A 22,643-nucleotide genomic window follows, 5' to 3' on the forward strand; every position below is an offset into this window, starting at 1 on the left:
CTATACTCTATTTTTCTAAGATGACCACTCCCCTTCTATCCACCCCACCCTTCTCAACTCAGGTAATGTCGAGGTGATTTCTGCCGTCCCAGAGGGGTTCCCGCAAAGTTTAGAAACCATCCACTGGCTTTTGTCCATATGGCCCACAGTAAGAAATGTATTTTATATTTGTACTCACCCTCATTATATATCTCTAAAATGAAATACATTTCCACATACCATCACCTTACTAGATATGCTGTCCTTTCATATCTTGTATTTTAGACAATTCCTTTAAAAAAAAAGTCAGTTATGGATCAGTAAATTGACTTTTTTGTAATTTTATTTTTGAATTACAGGCCACATAAATTGACTTTAAGACTTTTTAATGGCGTGATCCTCATTTTAAAATAAACACTGGTTTTGGTGGGAGCAGGAGGGTACAGGATAGGGAAGCTGGGTCTTTCTCCTGCCACTAACGTCCCTAGGCCCCTCTCAGCGTGTTACGTGTGCCCCCTTGTGGCTGTCCAGTGGGGAAGCTACAAGGCCCGTGGTACGAATCATTTCCAAAATGCACAGGTGGAACAATAAAGGAAGGAAAGACAGCCAACAGCTTGGTGGTACTTTCACACATATGAAGTAAAACAAGGGCTGACTGGCAGCACACATATGTGGCGCTTAAAAGCCCAGGACTTGACGATATATGAATCCGAGTGCAAATCTATTATTACTATGTAATAACGCCATATTACTTAACATCTCCAGTCCTCAGCCATATCTCCTATAAACTAGAGATCAGAATAGCTCACCATATTTTTCATAAAATATTTTGAAAATTAAGTGCATTAACATGTGAGAACTGAATGTAACTTGCTGTATAAAGTAGGGTGTAAATAACAATCTCCAATAAATTTCCTAAAACACAACCTTTACATTCACATGTTTTCAACTTACGGAAGAGTCCAGTGTCTTACCCACTGAAGCCTTCCCCAGATGTGACCAGAAGTCCAAGTGCTTCATGTTGCCCAAAGAGTATGTTCTCTCTCCTTGTGTCTGGAGCCAGAGCTCAGATGTGCCCCATGGAGGCGGGGGGGGGGGGGGGGGGATTCTGAAATTGCTGGTGCCACCTGCGGTGGCTTGCTCCATCACGACACACTATGCTGGGCAAACATCGTGGCTAGTGCTGAAGCCAAAGGCTGACTGACACACACGACACCACAGAAACTGCAGAGGGATCTGTCTTTTGTGGGCTGCCGCAGGTGCGCCTGGAGTGTGTGGCTAGATCGGAATCCCCTGCACAGACCCCGCAGCCGTGACTGATGCAAATGCTGGCCCCTGGCTGCAGTGGGTTTCTCAGGAGTGAGGGAGGGCTCATGGCAGAAGAGGGGGTAAGGGGATAAGTGGTGATGGAAGGAGGCTTGACTTGGGGAGGTGAACACACAGTACAGTGTACAGGTGATGTGCTGTGGAATTGTGCACCTGAAACCTGTATGATTTTGTTAACCAGTGTCACCCCAATTAAAAAAGAAAAACATGGAAGAGTGGAAAGAACATGAACTTTGAAACCTGTTGTTTCAGCCATGAATTTGTGACGTACTATCTTTGTTACCTTAGGCAAGTTCCTGTCTTCTCTGAACGTCTTTCCTTGTTAATAGTGAACCCACTGATCTTCTTCATATGTGTCTTTTCTCACAAAATCATGAAAAGTATAATCGAAACAAACAAAAAAACCACAAAAAAGCCAAATAAAGACAAAAACATCGTTCTGTTAATGTGAGCTGTCCTGTGCCTTTTAGGAAGTTCAGCAACATCCCTGGTCTCTACACACTAGATGTCGGAAGCAAACCATGCTCCCCTTCCTCCCTTCCCCAGCCAGCATGTAACAATAGAAAACATCTACAGACACGACTAACTGCTTCCCTAAACCACTGGGTTAGGAAATCTCTACCTAATAAGACAAATCTGGCTTTCTAGGATAGAAAGAGAAACTTTCAAATTCCAATTTTCCTAGTCTTTCTTGCAATGAGGCTCAGGGACATGATCCAGTCTACTCTGATGCACCCATCCTGAACATTGAATCATACATCAGTAATGCAAAAACCGGTGACTTCAGAGTCCATCATGCAGAGGGTGGCATCAATAATAAGCTACATCGTGTATCCAAAGGTAGTGTGCCACGGGCCAGTGTTAATGGGCTGCCGTGTATACCGTGGTGCCTAGACCAAACCAGTTCTTCAGTGTCATCAGGGTATATCGTTCTTGGCTACAACAGTTTCTAATCTTGATTTTGAACCCTTTTTAAAGAGTCAGAGAGCTGCTCAATAACCTTTCAATAAATTTTCTGCTCGTTGCTTACACTTAATAATTCTGACTGATACAGTCACTAATGTATGAATTCAGATGTTTCAGGAAACTATGACAAATTGTGAAACACACAAAATTAGCTTCCAGATGAATGTTCTTGTTTTCTCCGTTAGTGGAGCTGGCCAAACCCTTACTGTTGTCTACATGTTTGGAAAAGAAGCAGCTCAGATAGGTACTTCATGATGTACTAGACACACAGATGCTACTTATTCTGATAGATCAAGATTGCTTTCAAAGAGAAAAGCTAGTCTGAACGAAAAGGAAAGTGTGCCCTGAGCACCTTAATTTTGTGTGGCTTCTCCAAGGCTGCTGTACAATATGGCACTGTTGCTCCTGCAAGACGGTGGCCGGTCCAGTGCCAAGCCCATAACAGGCTCTCAGGAAAGGCTTCTTAACTCGACTATATAAAGCACACTATATGAAAGTCCCCTAAGGTATTTTTTCCACTTTCTAAACAGAATGTTGCTTTGGCTGGTGATTTTAGAATAGGAGCTATTGTGCAGAAAAATCACACAGCAGAACTTTTCACTCAGCTACTTACAAATCCTCTTCTTAACATAAGACGTCCTCCCTGGTTCAGAGCTGAGGGAAAGGGGAATGGAAAAGATGCTGGGATGTTAGAAAAAGGACTCATTTATCTCTCTGACGTTGTGCTTTTAAGCCAGGACCACACACTCCTTAGGGACAGGAAAGCATCTAGTAACTACCAGCTATAGGCCCTATCCTCTTTATGAAAAAAAAAAACCCCACTTAATTCTCTCACTTGACCCATATTCTTGCTCTGCTCACCCATCCAGGGACTTCTGTTGTGTTTTATCTTTCGTTCTCAGCCTCAGGTGTACTTGGACGATATGGGTGTTTTTCTCTTCTTTGGGCTTTGACCCTCTAAGCTCCGTGGTGATTGTCTCGCATGTACATGGAGACTTTTCCACCACCTGGATGCTTCAGATACTCGTCCCTCCTGACCCAGGTCTAGCCCACCTCGCCCTGGCACAAGCCCACCACAAGGAGGGTCCAGCCTGCTCCAAACAGTTTTTCTTTAAAAAAGGTATCAAAATACCATGTTTATCAGAAGGCCTGCCCCGAAAGCACAACATCTCCAATTAAAACCTTGTAACAACACAGGTACTTACCATCTTCCCAAGTCAGAAATCTAGAGGTAAAGAAGCTAGCACTGGAGCAGTGATTCAGCACTGTTATCCAAGACCCAGCCTCCTCCCGCTCCTCTGCCAGCGCTGTGTCAGCCGTGAACCCCCAGGGGCTGCGCGGTCGTGGCCACAGCTGGAGAATCCCAGCATCTGAAGCAGGAGAACGGGGCATGGGCAAGGGGGGTTTCTGCATGCGTGGCTCTTCTACCTGGAAATTGGGAAAATTGTTCCCAGGATCTCACTCTCAGACCTGCCTTCTGTCTCATGGCCCTCCCACTCGCAGAATAGTAAACATCACAGAGCTGGGCACCTATCACCCCAACCTATTCGGAATCCCGTGGGCAAGAAGGGAAGAGATGCATTTGAATGTGCAGCCAGAGATGGCCGCCACCCTAGCTGTGAGCAGGGGTAAAGAAAGGCATGGTGCTGCATGTGCTATCCTCGTTCTTTCCACCATTTACTCAAAAAGTTCTAGAGAAGAGGCAGGTGTTTGGAAACAGAATTTAAGTTTTAGTCCGAAGGGGACATTCAGTATCACTACCTGAGTAATCTGTAGCAGGGAATCTAAATGAGAATCGCCTTGTAGGAGGGCCCCTTTGATGCCTGTCCGGTGAGGAATCACCTTTAGCTACTTCAGCCACCATCTGTGCTCTTGATTCCTTTTATCCTGTTTGTGGAGCAATGGGAGGCAGAAGTGCTCGCAGGGGCGGCAGAGCTGGGAGAGCCGCAGGCTGGAGATGAGTGGCCCGGTGCCTTCTCTGCAGGCTCCCGAGACTCGGCACCTTGTGCTGCGGGGCGGAGGCCGCACGTGGAGAGAGCAGCCAAACGCAGATGTAAACCTTGTTTTGTACCAGCCATGCAACCCCGAGGGGACCATGGGGATAAATGTTAAAGAAGAAGGAGGGATTCACTGAAAACTATTCTGACTGTGCCACAGAAAATGCTGCTGATGTGTGGGGATAGCTGCTAAAAACAGAAGGCTTCGGATAGGCATTGGAAACAGACTTCGTCACAAGGCAGAAAGCCCTGGGTCGATTTCCGTGCCCGTGCGGTGACTTTGCAAGCACGTGCGTGGATGGAGCAGTTGGGCTGAAATAAGCCCACACAATGGGAACTTCTTTGTGGTTTTACTTTTCTTCATGTTATCTGCTCTAGAAAACAACCTTGAATCCGACTCACCGAGCAAAAGTACTTCTTTTGAATCTTATGCCATTCCTCCCCTACCCCAATTCTTTGTTTAAATTGAGCTGGTCTCTTTGCTATGCACAGAAATGCCCTTAGTTCACTCTTTCGTGCATGCATTGGCATTGTCCAGGTGCCCCCTCCTTCTGCCTGAGCCCAACACACAGCAACCATGGCACGCAGCGCAGGAGCAGAGAGTGCTAACTGTCCCGCCATGCCCACCGTGCTCAGGACAGCAACAGCCATTCATGTAGGGAGCCTGTGTGTCCAACACAGCAGGACAAAAACGCACTCAGATGGAGCTGGGAGAAATCGCCTGGGCCCAAAGAAAAGTTTAGGCCGAAGGGGACTTCAGAAGCCCAGAACTGCTTCTTAAGCTGGTAAGAACAAGGGCAAGGCTAATTCGGAAGTGTACGTTTATATATTCTGATCTTTATGTCTGATTTCATCATTGCTCTCCTGAACAGAACTCTGAAATTTGGCAGTGCAGGCTGCAAAGGAAAAAACTCTAAGCCTGTGTCTAGGATTCACTTCCTCTTCTTTGTTCTTCTAGGACAAAGTCAACCTCAGGCTGTATTACTCTGTGTCTTTGTAGGGTTTATTTTTTAAAGAAAAATTTAGCCCACAATAAAGTGTATCAAATGTGTTGGGATGTGCCAGTCCTCGTCCTGGAAGCCCGACCAGAACGCAGTCCCCCTGCACAGAGAAAAGCACCACTGCCGGTTTGTTTAAAGCCTTTCCACCAGCTTTGGACGCATGCACATACATGCCTTTTTTAATGGGAGTGCACACTTGTGCATTTTTTGCTACTTTATATTTTCTCTTACAATGTACCATGAACATATTTCTATGTCAGCACACGTTAGAATACCTCACTCTTTTATAAGGCTGCCCTGGGGCCCAGGTTGATTTTGAGATTGTTTCCTCGTTTTGATTCATGGAAATAATGAGGCAATCAATGTATATCTTAGTGTACTTGGAATTAACTTGATTTGGGAAAAAAATATTGAAATGAAGGTCTCCTTTGCCATCTAGCAAAAAATTTTAAGCATTAATTTGCATATGATGAGAGAGGAGTATAAAATGATATTTTTGTTTGTAGTTTGATATAAAATTTTTGTTGAGGCATGAAAATTAGAAGATAGTATATTAAGTGTAAAGAACTTGACTTCTCTATACTTCTTTATACTCAACTTCTTTTTCTGCAGTAAGCTAAAAATGCGTTCATGGAACGAGGAGCTCATTAACCACTTATGTTTATGGATGAAATTGAGAAGATTACTATCTTTGAAATACAGAATTTCGTCTACCCTCCAAAGCAAAATAAACTAATTTTATTGATTCAAAATCCAAATATGTTCTCAAAAATGTATCAGTAAATGCTATCAGTGATTCAGTAAAAGATTAAAAATATAATTTAAAATAGACATTTTCAGTTATTAGAGAATATAATACATATGAAACAAGTTCTATTTATGTTCCAAGTATAACAATATGAGTTTAAGCTAAAACCAGTGATACCAATCCTGGTAGGAAGTCACACATTCTTTAAAGTCTCAAACACAATGACACTTAATTGCAAGACCCTGAGGAACCCCCACCCCACTGAGCATTGGCCTCAGAATGCAGTCAGCAAGGCACAGACAGAGAGAATCTTTGTAACAAATCATAACCCCCCAGAATCTCAAAGCGCAAAGGGACTTCAAAGGCTACCTAACCACTCTGCTAGTCCTTGAATTCCCTTTTCGGCTCCCCACCAAGTGACTACTTACTAGCTTACATAACTCATTACAGGAAATTCTTCACCTATCGCCAAAGGTTGTTGTATTTTTAGATACTCAGTTTTAAAAATCTTAAATTTAATTCTTCTGTAAGCTTTTGTTCGTAGGTCAACCCCTGGAGCCACGAAAATAAGTTTCACCCTTTTTTCACACTAGAAGCCTTGCAGATGCATCCACGGGGTGTGGCTCGGTTGGTTGGGCATCATCCCGCGGAGGGAAAGACCACCAGTTTGATTCCTGGGCAGGGCCCATAATGCGGTTGCAGGTTCAGCCCCAGTTTGGGGCTGCTATGAGAGGCAACAACAGATGTTTCTCTCTCACATCGATGTTTCTCTCCTTTTTCCCTCCCTTCCCCTCTCTCTAAAAATAAATAAAATCGTTAAAAAAAAGTCTTGCAGATATCTGAAAACAGTTAACATTTGCATCCTGACATTTCTCTTAAGAGTGAACATCTTGCCAATAAAAAATATTCTGAACCCATCAAATCTATTATACTTTCCAGAGGTGGGGGCAGGAGGGAAAGTAAGTCAACTACTAGGAAGCTTCTGGAAGGGACCAGCAGCTGAGGGTAGGGGGTGAAGGAGATCAGGTGGCTGCATTTAAGAGATACTTAATAGGCACGTGGTTAGAATTCCAAATGAGCCAACACCAATTTTTGGAATGTAGTTTTTGATTATATGAAAATTTAAAACAAAGTTATAAAGCAGTTTAATTATTTTAAAGTGATGAAAGACTTGAACATTGACAAAAGAATATACAAAGGAACTAATATGAAAGTGTTTTAGAAGGGTTCACAAGGAACAAAAGAAGAAATATTTCAACTTTTTTCCCCAATTTAGATATGTCAGAAAGTGTGTCTGCAGGTTTCTAGATCTTCGAATTCAGTGTTTCATCTTCCTAAAAGAATGGTGCTGGAAAAACTGAAAGAAAGGATCAAGGAATTTAGAGGAGAATGATGAATATTTATATTTTTTAAAAAGCAAAATCTTGAAACATATGAAGACAAACAACAAAATTTAAATTTTTAAGTATATATTTCTTTTCAAAGACTGGGAGTGATTAAAAAGTAGAATACAAAAGTATTTCTTGCTTTCATGAGATGGTCAGAGTTACTTTATTGTAAATAATAAATTTGAAGTTTAAATTTGAAGATACCAAAGACAGTAAAGAAGTTCAAAAATGATGTCAGCAATGCATTGATTATAAATCCTGGAATTCAGTAAAAGTAAAGTAGCCTATTTCAAATGCAGACCTTGGTTTTTAAAGATTGGTCACCTAGCACCACCTTCTGGCTACGTAACAACTTTCACTCCCTCGCTACAAAAGACCACTGTGTAAATATTATGATTCGGGCGCCATCTGCTGGACCTTTTTCTAAAAGTGAAGCTGTATCCTGAAGAGTTGTTACTGGGAAATGAGATAATTACACTTCACAGGCACAACGTCTACTCACTCTAGAAAAAAACGATATTTGCTAAGTAAATAAACCTGATTCTTAGAATTATCGTAATTTATCCATATATATTATTCCAAAGAATTATTATGTATTCTATTTATTCTCATGGAGAAAGAGGCCATATGGATCTTTCATATGTATATATGCACACACACAGACATACATACCCCTTTGCAAATTCATTCTCTATTTCCTTTTTGCTGTCCCCATACAAACTCTAGCCGCATGAAAAACTCTCCCCAAATTTTTACGGAGTACTTTACTCTTTAAATACTTTAATTATTCCTAACATCTTAAAACTCTGTGAAACAGACAGGATTAGCCCCGTTTTACTGACAGGAAAACAGATGCAATTGATCTGCACCTAAAGTGACTTCACCAGGACAGAACACACACGAGTCTGAAACGGGATTCTTTATCCGAAGCGCCTTCTTCCTCTTACCCACCTGTTTTCATTACTACTTAATGAGGTTTGGGCATTTGCCCAATTGTATCACATATAAATAAAATTTTAAAGCCTATTAAGAGATTTTCTAATCTCTATTAATTTGTTTCCTTATCAGACTTTATAGATCTTAGTCGAGATGAATATTTTCTCTATTAATTTTTCGGCAGGCTGAATGCCACACTTTCTGTTTGTCACCTTGGATTTCTTTCTGTGTAGCTCTAAAAAGCAACCATGACATTTAAATCTTTCTTATTAGTATTTGGACAGAAAAGTAAAAAAAAAAAAAGAATAATTGGTCACTTTCTCTAGATTGATTAAGTTCAACCTAAAAATAAGAATACTGTATAATTTCTGAGTTAAACAACAGATGCTCCATTAATTTACCAGTGCTCACCATATTTAATGTTATTTAAGCTGAGCTTTTAAATTATGTTCTTTTAACTGGTAATATACACCAGTCGGAATACTCCCCAAAAGCTGGGAGTCAATAATCTGTCTTGGGGAGCGGGTGGAACTGTAAAGAACAGTGGTGGCCTAGTGGGATGAGGTGGGTAGTAGAGATCTTCCTTATCTGCAGAAAAACCTGCCCACAGCAAGACAAAGGGAGGCCAACCCGCAGAGGAGAGCAACCTACTGGTAATGGAGATAGATAATTACTTGACTAAACCAAATGTCCCCTTGTGTTTCTCATCACGTGAGCCAGAATAATCGTCCCTTTCAGTCTGTTACTTTCATGTGTTCCTGTTGAGGAGATCAGGATTCTGCCACCCTGAAGCTACTTTTTGGGATATTGATTGTAAGCTGTGTATTAGGAAACAAAAGACTCAAAAAGAACACTTGACCCTCCCCTCTTTCCTGTCTAAGAGATTCAGACTCATGTTAGGATGTTTCCCTGAGCCTAATTTGAATTAAGTATAGTAAACGAGAGGTACCCACAGTGTACCATTGTTTCTGAGTCACCCAGCAAGGATTTTCCTTACATGAGTGCTGTGCCGGGCCTCAGCTACCCGTAAATCGCCCGTTCTCACTTCTGAAATCCAATACCCCACCCCCCACCTCTTCTCCTTTGTCCCAATGTCTTATGTAACCAATGTTGCCTCTCTGTCTTTGAAATTTTTGTGGAATTGATGGAGTAGGTGGTTAGGCATGAGCAGAGTAGCAATGACAGGCCAGGTTCAGAATGTCACCAGGGCAGAAAGTCCTGGGTGCTTAGCAACAAGCAAGACTGGGAAACGCAGTATTACAGGCTAGGACCTTACCCCCAAGGTGGCCTTTGCTCTCCTAGCATCACTAGTCATGTGGTTTAGACCCCTTGACCTTCTATATCATTAGCCATGCCATCTAGATCCCCCCACTTAGAGGAGGAACAAGGGGGGCCTGAGAGTAGCCTCATAGGACTCCCATAAAAGCCCTTGCATGACCACTTCCTTAAGCATTGAGCCCCTAGGACAATGAGGTTCTGAACCATATCAAATTATCTTAGAAACAAAACCTCTGGTCTGTTGACCACAGAGACAAAGTTCTGGTCAAACTAGAGGTAACACCTAGGCCTCAGCTGTGTTTCGGCTCCAGGCCCAGAAAAGCAGCCAAACCAGATGCTGACATCAGGACCAGATGCAGTGACTAAGGACCTCCTCCCCTAATGCCAATTAAATAGTAGAGACCACCCTAGACCCTGAAAGGGCACACCTGGAAAGCTGATGAGTACTCTATATTCTACTGCGATCCCTGCCTTTGGAAAACAGACACAAGCCTTTAAGATGAAGGACCCAATGCGCCTGTACACTTGCTCCTGCACATGCGTTCTCGCTCTCGCTCTCTCTCTCTCTCATGCCCATGCCATTCCATACCCACTTCTGTCCTCAGGAAGGGTCTCTCTGGAGCACAACCTCACCTTTTCCCCTCTTCTTTTCCCAGGTGCGTTATCTGTGCTTTCTTTCTCCTAAGCTCAGAGACCCTTCTCTGTAACTTATTTCTTGAGTCTACACAGCCCAGCTGGCTTACTTCTTCTACCTCTGTCACTTTCTAAATAAATTTCTTATACCAGAGTTCTTGACTAAATTCTTTCTTAGCTAAACTCAAGGGCTGAGGTCAAACTCTGCTGTTACAATTAAACTGCCACGTGCCCTTTTCCAACAAGTGTAACCTACCTAAATAAAGAAGGAAAAAAAATTGAGTGAGAAGTCTTCAAATGAGTTTTTTCTTCCAACTCTGTTAATTCACATGAAACAGTAGAAACATACAGGAAAGTGGAGAGTAACGGGGAGCTATGACTTACCATAACAGACCATAAGTCTGGAGCATTACTAACCCTAACAACAAATTAGGTTCAACATGCGATTCCTAGAAATGCACGCTATCTGACCAAGATATGGCCAATACTGAGCCATTTAAGGCATGCCCAAGCAGATTAAAATATAAGTACTCAAAAATTATAAAGTATGATTATAAATCATTCGTTTCATGTTTGCTTTGATGACTGCCTAAACATTAGTGTTATATCCTGAAATTCAGAATTGGATTTGGAGTTTGTGGGTGTGTGTATGTGTGTGTGCATCTGGATCTAACAGTGAGGCTGGGTTCTCACTAGTAGGGAATTGTTTGCAGTCCTCTCCAAACCCTCTGAATCGTGATATAGGATTGCTAAACAGTTAAACATTCTAACTAAGAGAGAAAGGCAGGACAAATCCCCCCAAGGCTTTTTTTGTTGTTGTTTGTTTGTTTTTTGTCAGATAAACTATTTAAACGTTTAGAGATGTAGCTACATGTAAAAGCCAAATGTCTACTTACAATATTTAATTAATTTTCTTACACATTTTTTAAAACCACATTATCTATCAATATATTAGTTGAGAAATCTTGCTTATTTCCATACCTACGTCATCTGAGTTTTAGGCACCCTCTTCACATCCATGTTCAACATCACTGTCTTAATTGTCACCAAAGCCAGTTTTTGAGCAATTTCAAAAGACATTTTCACTCCCACCTCAATGCCTTGAAATGCAGCACTTTTCAAGTTCTAGTCTGATGCTGTTACATACTCCTGGAAATTCATTCAAAGCCCTAAGTTCTCTTTCGTGTAACATTTCAACAACTGTTTGGTCTTTGCATTTGTCCTTTAGATGTGCATCAAGGATCTCCAAAATACAGCCATGTTCTTGTTCAGTTAGCCGAGGCACATTAACTGTATTCGGGGGGTCCAACCGGCGGCCCATGGGCTGTGTGCGGCCCAGGATGTCTATGCACGCGGCCCAAAACAAAATCGTAAATTTACATAAGAATGTAAATCTACTTACTTGAGATATTTTTGTTTCTGTTAGTGTTTGTGTATTTAATGTGTGGCCCAAGACAACTCTTCTTCCAGTGTGGCCCACAGATGCCAAAAGTTTGGAGATACCCCTGCAATAGAGGAAAATAATTATTATCAGTTGTTGTTCATGGTTATGGTTTATTAGTTTGAAGAGAAGAAGATTTGAGCACATCGTATTTAAATGTTGAAAAGATAATAAATATACAGAGGTTAACAAGAAAAGGGAGCACTCTGTGGAGTAAGATCTCTGAAGAGGCTTCTAGGTGGGAAATGGAGTAAGAACAGAAGTAGAGAGATTTATTTCAGACAAGAGGAAGGGTAGCAACTTTTTCATTTCCAACAGGATGCCAGGGAAAAGAATAATGTGGATACAAAGTTACAGGCACATGGTGGCAAGGAATTGAGGTAGCTGGTCTGGGCTTTTAAAAGCAATTGGTGGCAGCCCCAGCAGATGTGGATCAGTTGGTTTAGCATTATCCCATAACCAAAAGGTTGCAGGTTCGATTCCCGGTCAGGACAAGTTCCTAAACTGTGGGAACAATCCCTGGTCCTGGTGCATACGAGAAGCAACCAATCAAGGCTTCTCTGTCACACCAAGGCTTCTCTCCCACATCTCAGATTCTCTCTTTCCCTTCCTCTCTCCCTTTTCTCTCTCAAAAAAGCAGTGAAAAAAATGTGCTTGGGTGAGGATTAAAAAATAAAGTAAAATAAATAACAATAAAACAAAAGCAATTTGTGGAATAGTGATTAAGAGCACGGGCTCTGAGGCCACTTTGTGAATTGAAATCCCAGCTCACCCTCTAAATGTATAACCTTGGAAAATGCACAGACTAATGCCTTGTTTTCCAGAGGATGATAACCACACACTTATCCTCGTGGGTTATTGGAAAGAGTTGGTGAGCTAATAAGTATAAACTCATCTAAGAACGTCGAGCATGAGTTCTACACGTGTTAGCCATTATCAGGGTGTGGAGCAGGAGCTGTCCCTACTTGTGCCCGAAGCTCCTGGGAGAGAGTGGGTTCAGAGGTTTTAACAGCAGGACGGCAGTTTGAAGGGAAGGCTGCAGAGTACAGGAAAGAAAGGCATGCAGCATAAAAGAAGGGGTAAGCAATGGTGAGCACCCGGGGCAAGTTGCGGATATGGATACGTATCGCGGCAAACTTCTTTTCCCCACTTCAGCCCAGGGAGAAGGCGGATAGTTGGATGGATCCCACTGGAAGCTGTGACTGAAGAACAATGAGATCATGGAGTTAAGACCCCTGAAGATAGGCTGGAGCGAGGCGCCATGTAATCTCAGTTAGATACGTTACTAAGTGAAGGGGGGCTCGGTGGAGAGTAGAGAGATGAGGACTAGAACAGACGAAACACTGGTATTCTGTGGTTGTCTGAGCAAAGGAGCTGGAAGGACTGGGAATTGCGGTAACCTGGCATCCCTAATTCAGGGGCGCTCTAGGCACAGCTAGGGACTCCACCTTCCCTGCACTGGGATTGGAAGACAGCTGAGGAGAGGGCGGGGCTCACGGGTGATGATAAAGAGAATTGTGACTGGACGGGCGGGGCTTCGGGCACTCAGTGGGCGGCCTGCCAGCAATTACTTAGTCGGGATCAAGCAGTGGGCCCCAAGGGCCCTCTGAGGCTCTGAAGTATGTGCCTGCACTGTGTGGGGGACGAAACTACCCAAGTCAACCCCGTGAGTCTCCCGCCCTTAACCCTGCCTCTGTCATCCTCATCCAGGCTTTGATCTTGGAGGCCACAGTGGCCACTAGCTCTTCAGGCTATCGCACACACGCAGTCAGGTGCGGAGGGCTGGGAAATCCCTGTTTACATAGTCGAACTGCCAAGGACAAGGAAAAGCCCTCCCCCTGTGCCTTCCAGGCGCCAGTCACATTTGTTGACGGACCCACTAAGCCACCCTAGGAGGTAGGGTGAGGGTTACAGAGGTGAGGGAAAGAGTAAACTTCTCAATATTCAGATGGGCAGGAGGTTGCTTTTAGGTCTTGTGGTTAAACAGTTGGATCAAAATGAGGTCAAGGGGATTACTGCACAGCTTAGAAGATAGGGGGAGGAGTGGGAAGCCCATAAACTACCAGCCAAACGCCCTGTGCCTCAGAAAACCAGTCCATCTGGTGGAGTTTCTCAATCACCCCAGCTTCACTAGACTTAAGAAGCCAGACTAAAAACCGGGTCCTTAAGCAAAGATCAGAATGGCACCACTGAAGTCATGTACCAATAGAAACATGAATTTGGGGATGTATTATGTCTCATTTTCTTTCAGAATAAATCTCGGTAGTCAACATGTTTCCTATGTTGCCCTAAAAAAAAAAACAGCCAATTAGCAGCATAATGTGTATAGCTGGGAATAGCAGAGAATTGCTGTTCTAGACAAGCATGTGATAGCAAAAACTATAGGCTAATCCAACAAGCAAAGAAGGGGGATTTTATAGTGAAAAGGGGGAAGTTGGGAGGGGTTGTTTTGAAGGACAACCCATTGGAGAAAAAGTGAGAGTTCCTGGTGGTGGTGGTGGTTTCTCATTGGCTGAGTTATAAGGTAGGAAACCTTCCTTCCTCCTGCTGGAGTGGTGAGCCTCCGCCTGTTGAGGTTCATGGTTGACAACTCTTCCTGATCGAGTCTGTCACTGAGGTCCACTGGTTGGGCCTGAGGGTTCCGTCCACTGGCCTTCCCACCCCATTTTTAGATGTTCTTACCTGTTAGGTGGTTTATTGCTGGTTCTCTTATAAGACTATCTTGGTTTTTACCTTGATGTTCTTTGAGATAATATGCCTATATTAATTAAAAAACAGTAGCATAGGCTTCCTGTTATAACAACTAGTCTTTCTGTTTGCTCATGACGTTTATGTATTTAAAAAATTATTTTACATATTTTGTAGGAAGGACCAAGACGGCCACATCCTTCAGAAGTCACCAAAAGACAGGTAATGTTTAAATAAATAATTCTAGGTATTTCAAAAATTGTGATTTTATGTTGTTCCTTTATGTGTGGTGGTTCCTAATATGAGAGAATTTTCATTAGCTAGACACTCCTGTATTCTCTTTCATGGGACCCTGGCATCTCGTGACTTGCCGTTAGAATGAGACTTACTAACAGAACCTAACTGGCTTGTATTATCATTTTTTATGTAACATTTGATACAGACACAAGAATACATGTAGAATATATAAATTGTAAAATACAATTTCGAACTTACGAAAACATTACAGATATCCTTGAGCTCATCTAGGGGCTGGTTCTACCTTCCTGATTCTCTCTGAGGTAACTGCAATCTTGGATTTTATGTTTATCAACCTCATTTTTTAAAGGTAGTTTGTCACATATGTGCCCCTCAAAATATATTGATTGATTTTGCTTGTTCTTTAACTTTATAAACATATAAAATTTAGCATATAATTTATTCTTCTGAACATTTTTTGTAAGATTTGCCCATGTTGTTGTATATGATTATTTTCACTGCTGTTTAATATTTTGTTGTGGAACATATCTCGGTTCATTAATCCTTTCTCCTGTTGATGGGCAATGGGTAGTTTATTCCTTTTCCTGTGATAAACAGTGCTACTGTCAATATTCTAGTACATGTCTGTTGCTGCCCCTGAACAAAAGTTTCACTTGAATATTTAGGCATGAGTAGAATGATTGGATTGTAGGGAAAGTAAATTTTTCATTGTTATGAAACAATGCTGCATTATTTTAAAAGCAATTGCACGCCCACTGGCAGTGGATAAAAGTTCCTATTATTTGTGTCCTCTTCACCCTAATACTCTATTTCATTATCTTCAAAACATTCTAGTTTAACCCCCTAAGTGTCTGCTACTTACAGGTTCCATACAGAGAGAACATTAAAAAAAACCAAAACCTTCTGTGACATGCAGCATTTAAGAGAATTAAAGAATGTGCACAGATTGTGTTCTATAATTACTATAAAAATCCCTTTGGTTTTTTTTAATGAATATTATATATATATATATATATGGAAAAGGTCCGTAACAAGAACAATTTGCGTGACATTGATGTAACCTGGCAGCCAAGGAGAGTGGGCTGGAATGCACATGCGTGAACAGTGACGACTTCACTGTACTAGTCAATGGTAGTGGTAGATGCCACTGAATGAGCATGTTATGGTGTGGCTGTCACATTCAAATGACTGAGCAAGTATAGCAACAAATCCACATCAAATTTTGCGTTAAGCTTAAACACTCCTCTGCAGAAACTATCCGGATGATTCAGAAGGTCATGGTTATGGCCAACTACTGATTGGCAGCTTCATAATGACAACATGCATCACATCTAATGCAGAGTTTTTGGTGAAACGTCAAATCACCCAGATGACTCAGCCCCACTACAGCCCAGCTATGGCCCCCTGCAACTTCTGGCTTTTGCCAAAACTAAAATCACCTTTGAAAGGGAAGAAATTTCAAACCATAGATGAGATTCAGGAAAATATTATGGGGCAGCTGATGGCATTTGGGAGAACTGTGTGAGGTCCTACTTTGGACCTACTTCAAAGGTGCCTGCTTAGAAGGGGATTGAGGCTCCATTGTCCTATGTACAATGTTTCTTATATCTTGTATCTTCTTTAATAAATGTGTCTATTTTTCATATTCCATGGCTGGATACCTTAGGGACAGACTATATAAACATATATATAAACATATATATAAGATTCTTGGATCTACCTAAATGTACCCGGTCGTTAAAGTGGAAATCAAGACTAAAGAGTCCCTTCTGAAAACTCTGCGGACAGTCCAGTGTTTTCTTCATCTGTGAACCATGGGCACCGATTGTGTTTGTCTTCTTTTACTCCCATACACCAAACATATGACCTGCACATTACCTTTTTGTTATAAAAAGTATGATCTGTTTTCTTTCCTTTTAATTTCCCACAAGTCCTTAGCAAAACGTGTTCAGAATATGAAAAACCTAAGGAAAGAGAAGAGGAAACTTAGTAAAAAGTTTACAAAGCCTGCTCCTCTCCCAGAACCAGGGCTCCTAGTAAGTATGAAGACGTCGCTGAAATTAACAGAGTCTTAAATGCAACATAGTCTCATTTTTAATTTATGAAATATTTTAAATTTTGTTTTTCCCCTTTCCCCTGAAAAATGTGTGACTGCAGTCTGAGAAGGTACCTGAGAGCTCCTCTAATCAAATTCTCATCCAGTATTTAATCTCCTTTGTAGTCAGCATTGTGGTTTAATGAAAAGAGTATGATCTTTGAAACCATGTTGTTCTGGATTCCAATTTTTGCCTTTGCTTTGTCTTATGTTATTTGACAAAATTATTCATGTAAATATTTTAGATTATATTATTGGAAAAATAAATTACAAAATCCCCTGCTAAATGGGTATTCGGACGAGGTTGGAACATATCAGAAAACTACACCAATCACAGCTTATTCCATTTTCCCACACCCTTGACGTGGGTTTAAAAGTTCTTCCACATAACACATTGTATTGCACCCAGGAGCCTTTTACACGTGGTACTATGTTTCTTGTAGCCAGACATAAATCCAGTGGCCTTTCCATCGAAAAGTCCTTCAGATAGTTGAGGACCATTGTTACCTTCCTTAATATCCAGGCTTTTCTTCAGGGTAAAAATCCCCGTTTTGCTCATCCACTCCTCCATTAACTCAGGAGTGATTCCTGGCCTTATCCAAGCAAATCTAGGAAGATTTCATTATGGGAAGATTTGGGAAACATTCTACTTCCAACAATTAAGATAATTTCTGTTCATTTTCTTTCTGAAAGGAAATATTTTGTAAACACAACTAATGATAGCTATGTCAGTTGGGAATGGCTAACTTTAGTTCCTTATAAAAGAAACTCAACTGCAGTGGCTTAACCAAATAGGAGGATATTCTTTCTCCAAACAAGGACAACTGACCTAGGCAGCCTAGGGCTGATACAATGGTTCCAACACTCACCAAAGATGCCCCAGGTGCTCTCTCTATTTCTAGTTCTTCAGACCTTTCTTGTGACCTTTATTCTCATAGTCTCAAAAAGGCTTCTGCTTCAGTAAATAATGTTTCCACATTCCAAGGCCAAAACGTATAGAACAAAGGGGAAAAAATATATGCCAGCTGAGTTGGTTCCTTTTCATCAGGAAAGCAGGCTTCAAATGAAGAGTATGTGTATATTGTTTATTTTCAGCTTTATTGAAGTATAGTTGACATATAATAAACAGTACATGTTTCAGGTGTACATTTTTTAATGTTTTGACACATATATACCCATGAAACCATCACCACAAGACAATCAATACATCCATCATCCCTAAAATTTTTCTTGTGCCCTCTTTCTATTTAAATCAATAGACTTTATTTTTTGTAGCAATTTAGGTTTATAGAAAAACTAAATAGAAAGCAAGGAGTTTCTACATACTTCCTTTCCTTTTCCCCCAGGAGTTTCTCCTGTTATTGGCACCTTGGACAGACATGACACATTTGTTACCACAGTTAATGAACCAATGTCAATGCATTATTATTAACTCAAGTTAGGATTCACTCTTTGCGTTGTAGAATTCTGAGTCCCACCAGTGCATAATGTCTTGTATCCACCATCACAGCCTCAGAAAGAATAGTTTCGCTGCCCAAAAAATTCCCAGTGCTCCACCTATTCATCCTTTCCCTCCTCCCTCTCCCCCTCGACCCCTGACAATCACTGAAATTTTTTACAATCTATGGGTTTGTCTTTTCTAGGATGTCATGTAGTTGAAACGATACAGTACATATCCTTTCAAATGGGCTTCTTTCCCTCAGCAATATGCACTTGAGGATTTTCTATGTCTTTTCATGGCTCAATAACCCATTTCTTTTTATTCTTAAATACTATACCATTGTATTTATATAACACAGTAATTTATTTACCTATTGAAAAACATCATTTTTGCTCCAATTTTTGGCAGTCATGAGTAAAGCCGCTATAACTACTGATATTTCAGGTTTTTGAGTGGACATAGGTTTTCAATTCAATTGGATAAATATCTGGGAGTGCAGTGGCTGGGTCATTTGGTATAACCATGTTTAGCTTTGCAAGAAACTGGCAAACTGTATTCCAAAGTGGCTGTATCATTTTGCGTTCCCACCAGCAATAAATGAGAGTTCCTGTTGCTCCACCTTCTTGCCATCATTGTATGTTATCAGTGTTTTGGATTTTAGCCATTCTGTCCGGTAGGCAGTGGTATCTTGTTGTTCTAGTTTGCAGCTCCCTGAGGATGTGTACTACAGACAATCTTTTCATATGCTTATCTGCCATCTAAATAACTGATTTCGTGAGGTGTCTGCTCAAAACCTTTGCCCATTTTAAACTAAGCTGTTTATTTTCTTGTTGTTGAGTTTTAAGAATCATTTGTATATATTGAATATCAGTTCTTTATAAGATGTGTTTTGCAAATATTTTCTCCCAGTCTGTGACTTGTCCCTTAATTATTCTAACAGTGCCTCTCCCAGAGCAGCATTTTCTAATTTTAATGAAGTCTAACTTGTCAGGTATTTCTTTCATAGATCATGCTTTTGGTGTTGTATCTAAAAATTCATTGCCACATCCAAGATCACATAGATTTTCTGCTGTGTTATCTTCCTGAAGTTTTGCAGTTTTTCATTTGACATTTAGGTCTGTGATAAATTTTTATTTAATTTTAATGAAAGCTGTAAGATAAATACCTAGATTTTTTTTTAACACGTGGATGAATGTTGTTCCAGTTGTTCCAGCATTGATTGTTGAAAAGATATTCTTTCTCTATGGTATCGCCTCTGCTACTTTGTCAAAGTTCTGTATAGGTCTATTTGTGGGATTTCTATTCAGTGTCTTGAATAAAATATTTATCTGGGTTTTGGTTTGTTTTTGGTTGGGTTTTTTTTGCCAATACCACATTGTCTTGATTACTGTAACCTTGTAATGAGTGTTGAAGTCAGGTAGATGACTTTTAATTGAGATATTACTGATCTATAACATTATATTAGTTGCAGGTGTATAACATAATGACTCAGTATTTGTATATATTGTGAAATAATCAATGTAGTGAGTTTAGTTAACATCTATGACTGCACATAATTACAATTTTTTCTTGTGGTGAAAACTCTTAAGATCTTCTCTCTTAGCAATTTTCAAATATACAATACAGTATTACTAACTATAATCACCATGCTGTATATTACATTCCCAGAACTTATTTATTTTATAATTGGAGTTTGTACATTTTGACTCATTTCATCCATGTCACCGCCCCCCCCCCCCCTCTGGCAACCAGCAATCTGTTCTCTGTATCTACGGGCTCAGTTTTTTTCTGGTGTGTGTGTGTGTGTGTGTGTGTGTGTGTGTGTGTGTGTGTTAGATTCCACATACAGGTGAGATCATATGGTATTTGTCTTTCTCCATATGATTTATTTTACGTAGCATGTTGTCAAGGTCCATCCATGTTGTTATTGGCAAGAATTTCTTCTTTTTATGACTAAATATTATTCCATTGTATATATATTGTATATACCACATTTTCTTTATCACTGGACATTTAGTTTGCTTCCAGGTCTTTGCTATTGTAAATAATGTTTCAGTGTGTTCAGTATTTTTCTTGTTGTGAAGACGGGAATGATGATTTCCAAGCTCTTTACATGTCAGGCTGGAAACCCCCATTTATATATCGTCTGTACATGGTCCAAAATGTATAATATCCTCTATTTAAGCTCAAGCTCTCAGTGCTTCTCAAATGTGGTCAAAGATGAATTTTGTTTGATTTTTCTTTAATTTTGTTCTTCTACAAGTTTCTCCTGCTTGTGGAATTTGTTGTCTGACTCACAGAAAACAAAATGTTTCTATCAAATTTTCTCCAGATAGGATTTATTTGATCTTGGTGATTTTCATATCTGGATGGTATCTGAATGTGACTTTAGCACTTCTAGCTCTTTACATAATTCTGTTAGTATAAGAAAGACTTCTCTCTTTGATACTTCTTCAAGATAACTTATAATTTACATAAACATTTCCTTGTATAAATTTTAATTGAATTTCTTTTTCTTGGGTATTTTAATCTCTTCTAGTGGCCTTAAAGCTGGAGCCTGTGTGGAGGAAATCATGTGCCAGACCAAAATTTGCATATTTCTGACATCAAGTGGCATTTCGACATTTTACTTCATTTGAAAAATAAAAGCAATACTCTGCCCTTTCTGAGAAATAAACACAATGTGATCATTTCACGTCCAAGCCACAGGCTCTAGAATTTTATTAAATATCATATCATTCTACCACCTTTTTTTTGTTTGGAAATTTGTGATTTTCTGCTTTTCACCAAATAATAATGAATATGTATAGGTTTTTTAAAGTAATATGCTTATGTTTAAATTTTGCAGTTGTATTTATGACATATGTAGAGATTTAGAATTATGTCCTAATAATAAGGGAAATATATTTCTTCTGCTGTATATTTATAATGACTTACGCTTAAACAAAGTGTTTAAAATGTTTAACTAGGAGAGAGTTTTAATATAACTAAAATCTATGTTATTTGTTGATATTGCAAATAAGCTATAGTGTAATTAAAATTTTCATTTAAGGTAAAATTTGGATACCGAATTAAATTATACTTTTACATATGAAATGGATGATAATCATATGTCTCTGTAAAATACTTGTTTAATTACATAAGTAATTCTTAACATGAAAATGGAATTATCACAATTATTTTCTAAGTTAAAAAACTACCAACTATTAGACTAATATGAATATTATATTCAGTGAATGATTTGCAGCATCAAAAATACAATTTCTTTTTTTTTTAAGATTTTATTTATTTTTAAAGAGAAGGGAAGGGAGGGGAGAAAGAAGGGAAGTGAAACATCAATGTGTGGTTGCCCCTTGCGCACCCTCTACTGAGGACCTGGCCTGCAACCCAGGCATGTGCCCTGACTGGGAATCGAGCCAGTGACACTTTGGTTCACAGGCCCGCACTCAATCCACTGAGCTACACCAGCCAGGGCCGAAAATACAATTTCAAGGACAGGAGATTCTGTTTCTTAGAATGATGGAAGTACCAGAATTATGCTTCCACAGTAAACAACTAGAAAACAGGACAAGATTTTTAAACAGTGGTTTTCAGAAATGCAACAGAAGTCAAAAAAAATGGGGGGCTGTTCCCTAAGAGAAGGGAAATAGGTGAGCCCTATGACCACCCCTTTTACTGCCTGGAGGAGCATTCCAGATCTCGATGCAGAGAAAAAAGAATCATAAGCAGAACACAGAAGTTTTCTTGAGTTGAGGATGAGTTGAGGAACAGAGATAAGAATTTGGGAAGTCTGGGATAACTGGGGGTTGTCGAGCAGAGTTCCAGAGAGTAAGGAACCATACATAGTACTTTGTAGATTTGCATATGGCTCACGCTGACTCTTTGCTGAATGCTAAATTGCATGTTCACAGTGTGAAACTCAACAAAGTCAGATGGTTATTCTTTGTCCACTATTAATGCCCAATGTCTGGTACCTGGTCAAGATCACTAGGCATGTCAGGAAGCAGAAAAATGTAACACATAATCAGGGGGAAATCAAGTCAATAGAAAGAGACACAGAAATGAAAATATGATGTAATTAGAAGAATTCATTTAAATACTGTATATGTTAACCATCCTCATTGAGTTAAAGAAAAATATGAGCACAACAAGGAGAGGAATAAAAGATTTTTAAAAGAACTAAGTAGAACTTTTAGAACTAAAAAACCTAAAATTTAAAGTCACTAAATGAGATTAATGGCATAGTAGACATTTCAAAAAAGTCATGAAATAATTCAAACTGAGGCAAAGAGAAAAAGACTGGAAGATGATTAGCTTCTCACGGTCTGACCTGAATAACTGGGAATGTGTGAATAGGAGAGGATGGGATTGAAAAAGAATTCCCCAAACTTTTCCAAATTTGATAAAAACTAATGGATCTCATGAATCCAAAAAGCTTAATGCCAAGCAATAGAAAGACCCAAATTTA

The 22,643-nt window shown here is 40.1% G+C and overlaps 1 protein-coding gene across 1 annotated transcript; it reads left to right on the plus strand.

Moving 5' to 3' along the window:
* The first annotated feature begins 13,278 nt into the window (after positions 1-13,278).
* Positions 13,279-20,862, plus strand: CCDC179 (coiled-coil domain containing 179). Its single transcript, XM_045194313.2, has 4 exons — positions 13,279-13,359; positions 14,559-14,603; positions 16,571-16,675; positions 20,715-20,862. Exons 1-4 carry the CDS (start codon positions 13,315-13,317, stop codon positions 20,721-20,723), a joined length of 204 nt encoding a protein of 67 aa, XP_045050248.1. The 5' UTR covers positions 13,279-13,314; the 3' UTR covers positions 20,724-20,862.
* Positions 20,863-22,643: the final 1,781 nt, after the last annotated feature.

Source organism: Desmodus rotundus, chromosome 5, assembly GCF_022682495.2.
Source record: "Desmodus rotundus isolate HL8 chromosome 5, HLdesRot8A.1, whole genome shotgun sequence".
Lineage (NCBI taxonomy): Eukaryota > Metazoa > Chordata > Mammalia > Chiroptera > Phyllostomidae > Desmodus > Desmodus rotundus.

Bases quoted from the DNA above. Each gene is read 5' to 3' on its own strand.
- CCDC179 (XM_045194313.2), top strand. From the start codon at position 13,315: ATGTGCCTGCACTGTGTGGGGGACGAAACTACCCAAGTCAACCCC. The intron at 13,360-14,558 runs GTGAGTCTCCCG...CATATTTTGTAG, and splicing joins AAACTACCCAAGTCAACCCC to GAAGGACCAAGACGGCCACA. The intron at 14,604-16,570 runs GTAATGTTTAAA...ATTTCCCACAAG, and splicing joins CAGAAGTCACCAAAAGACAG to TCCTTAGCAAAACGTGTTCA.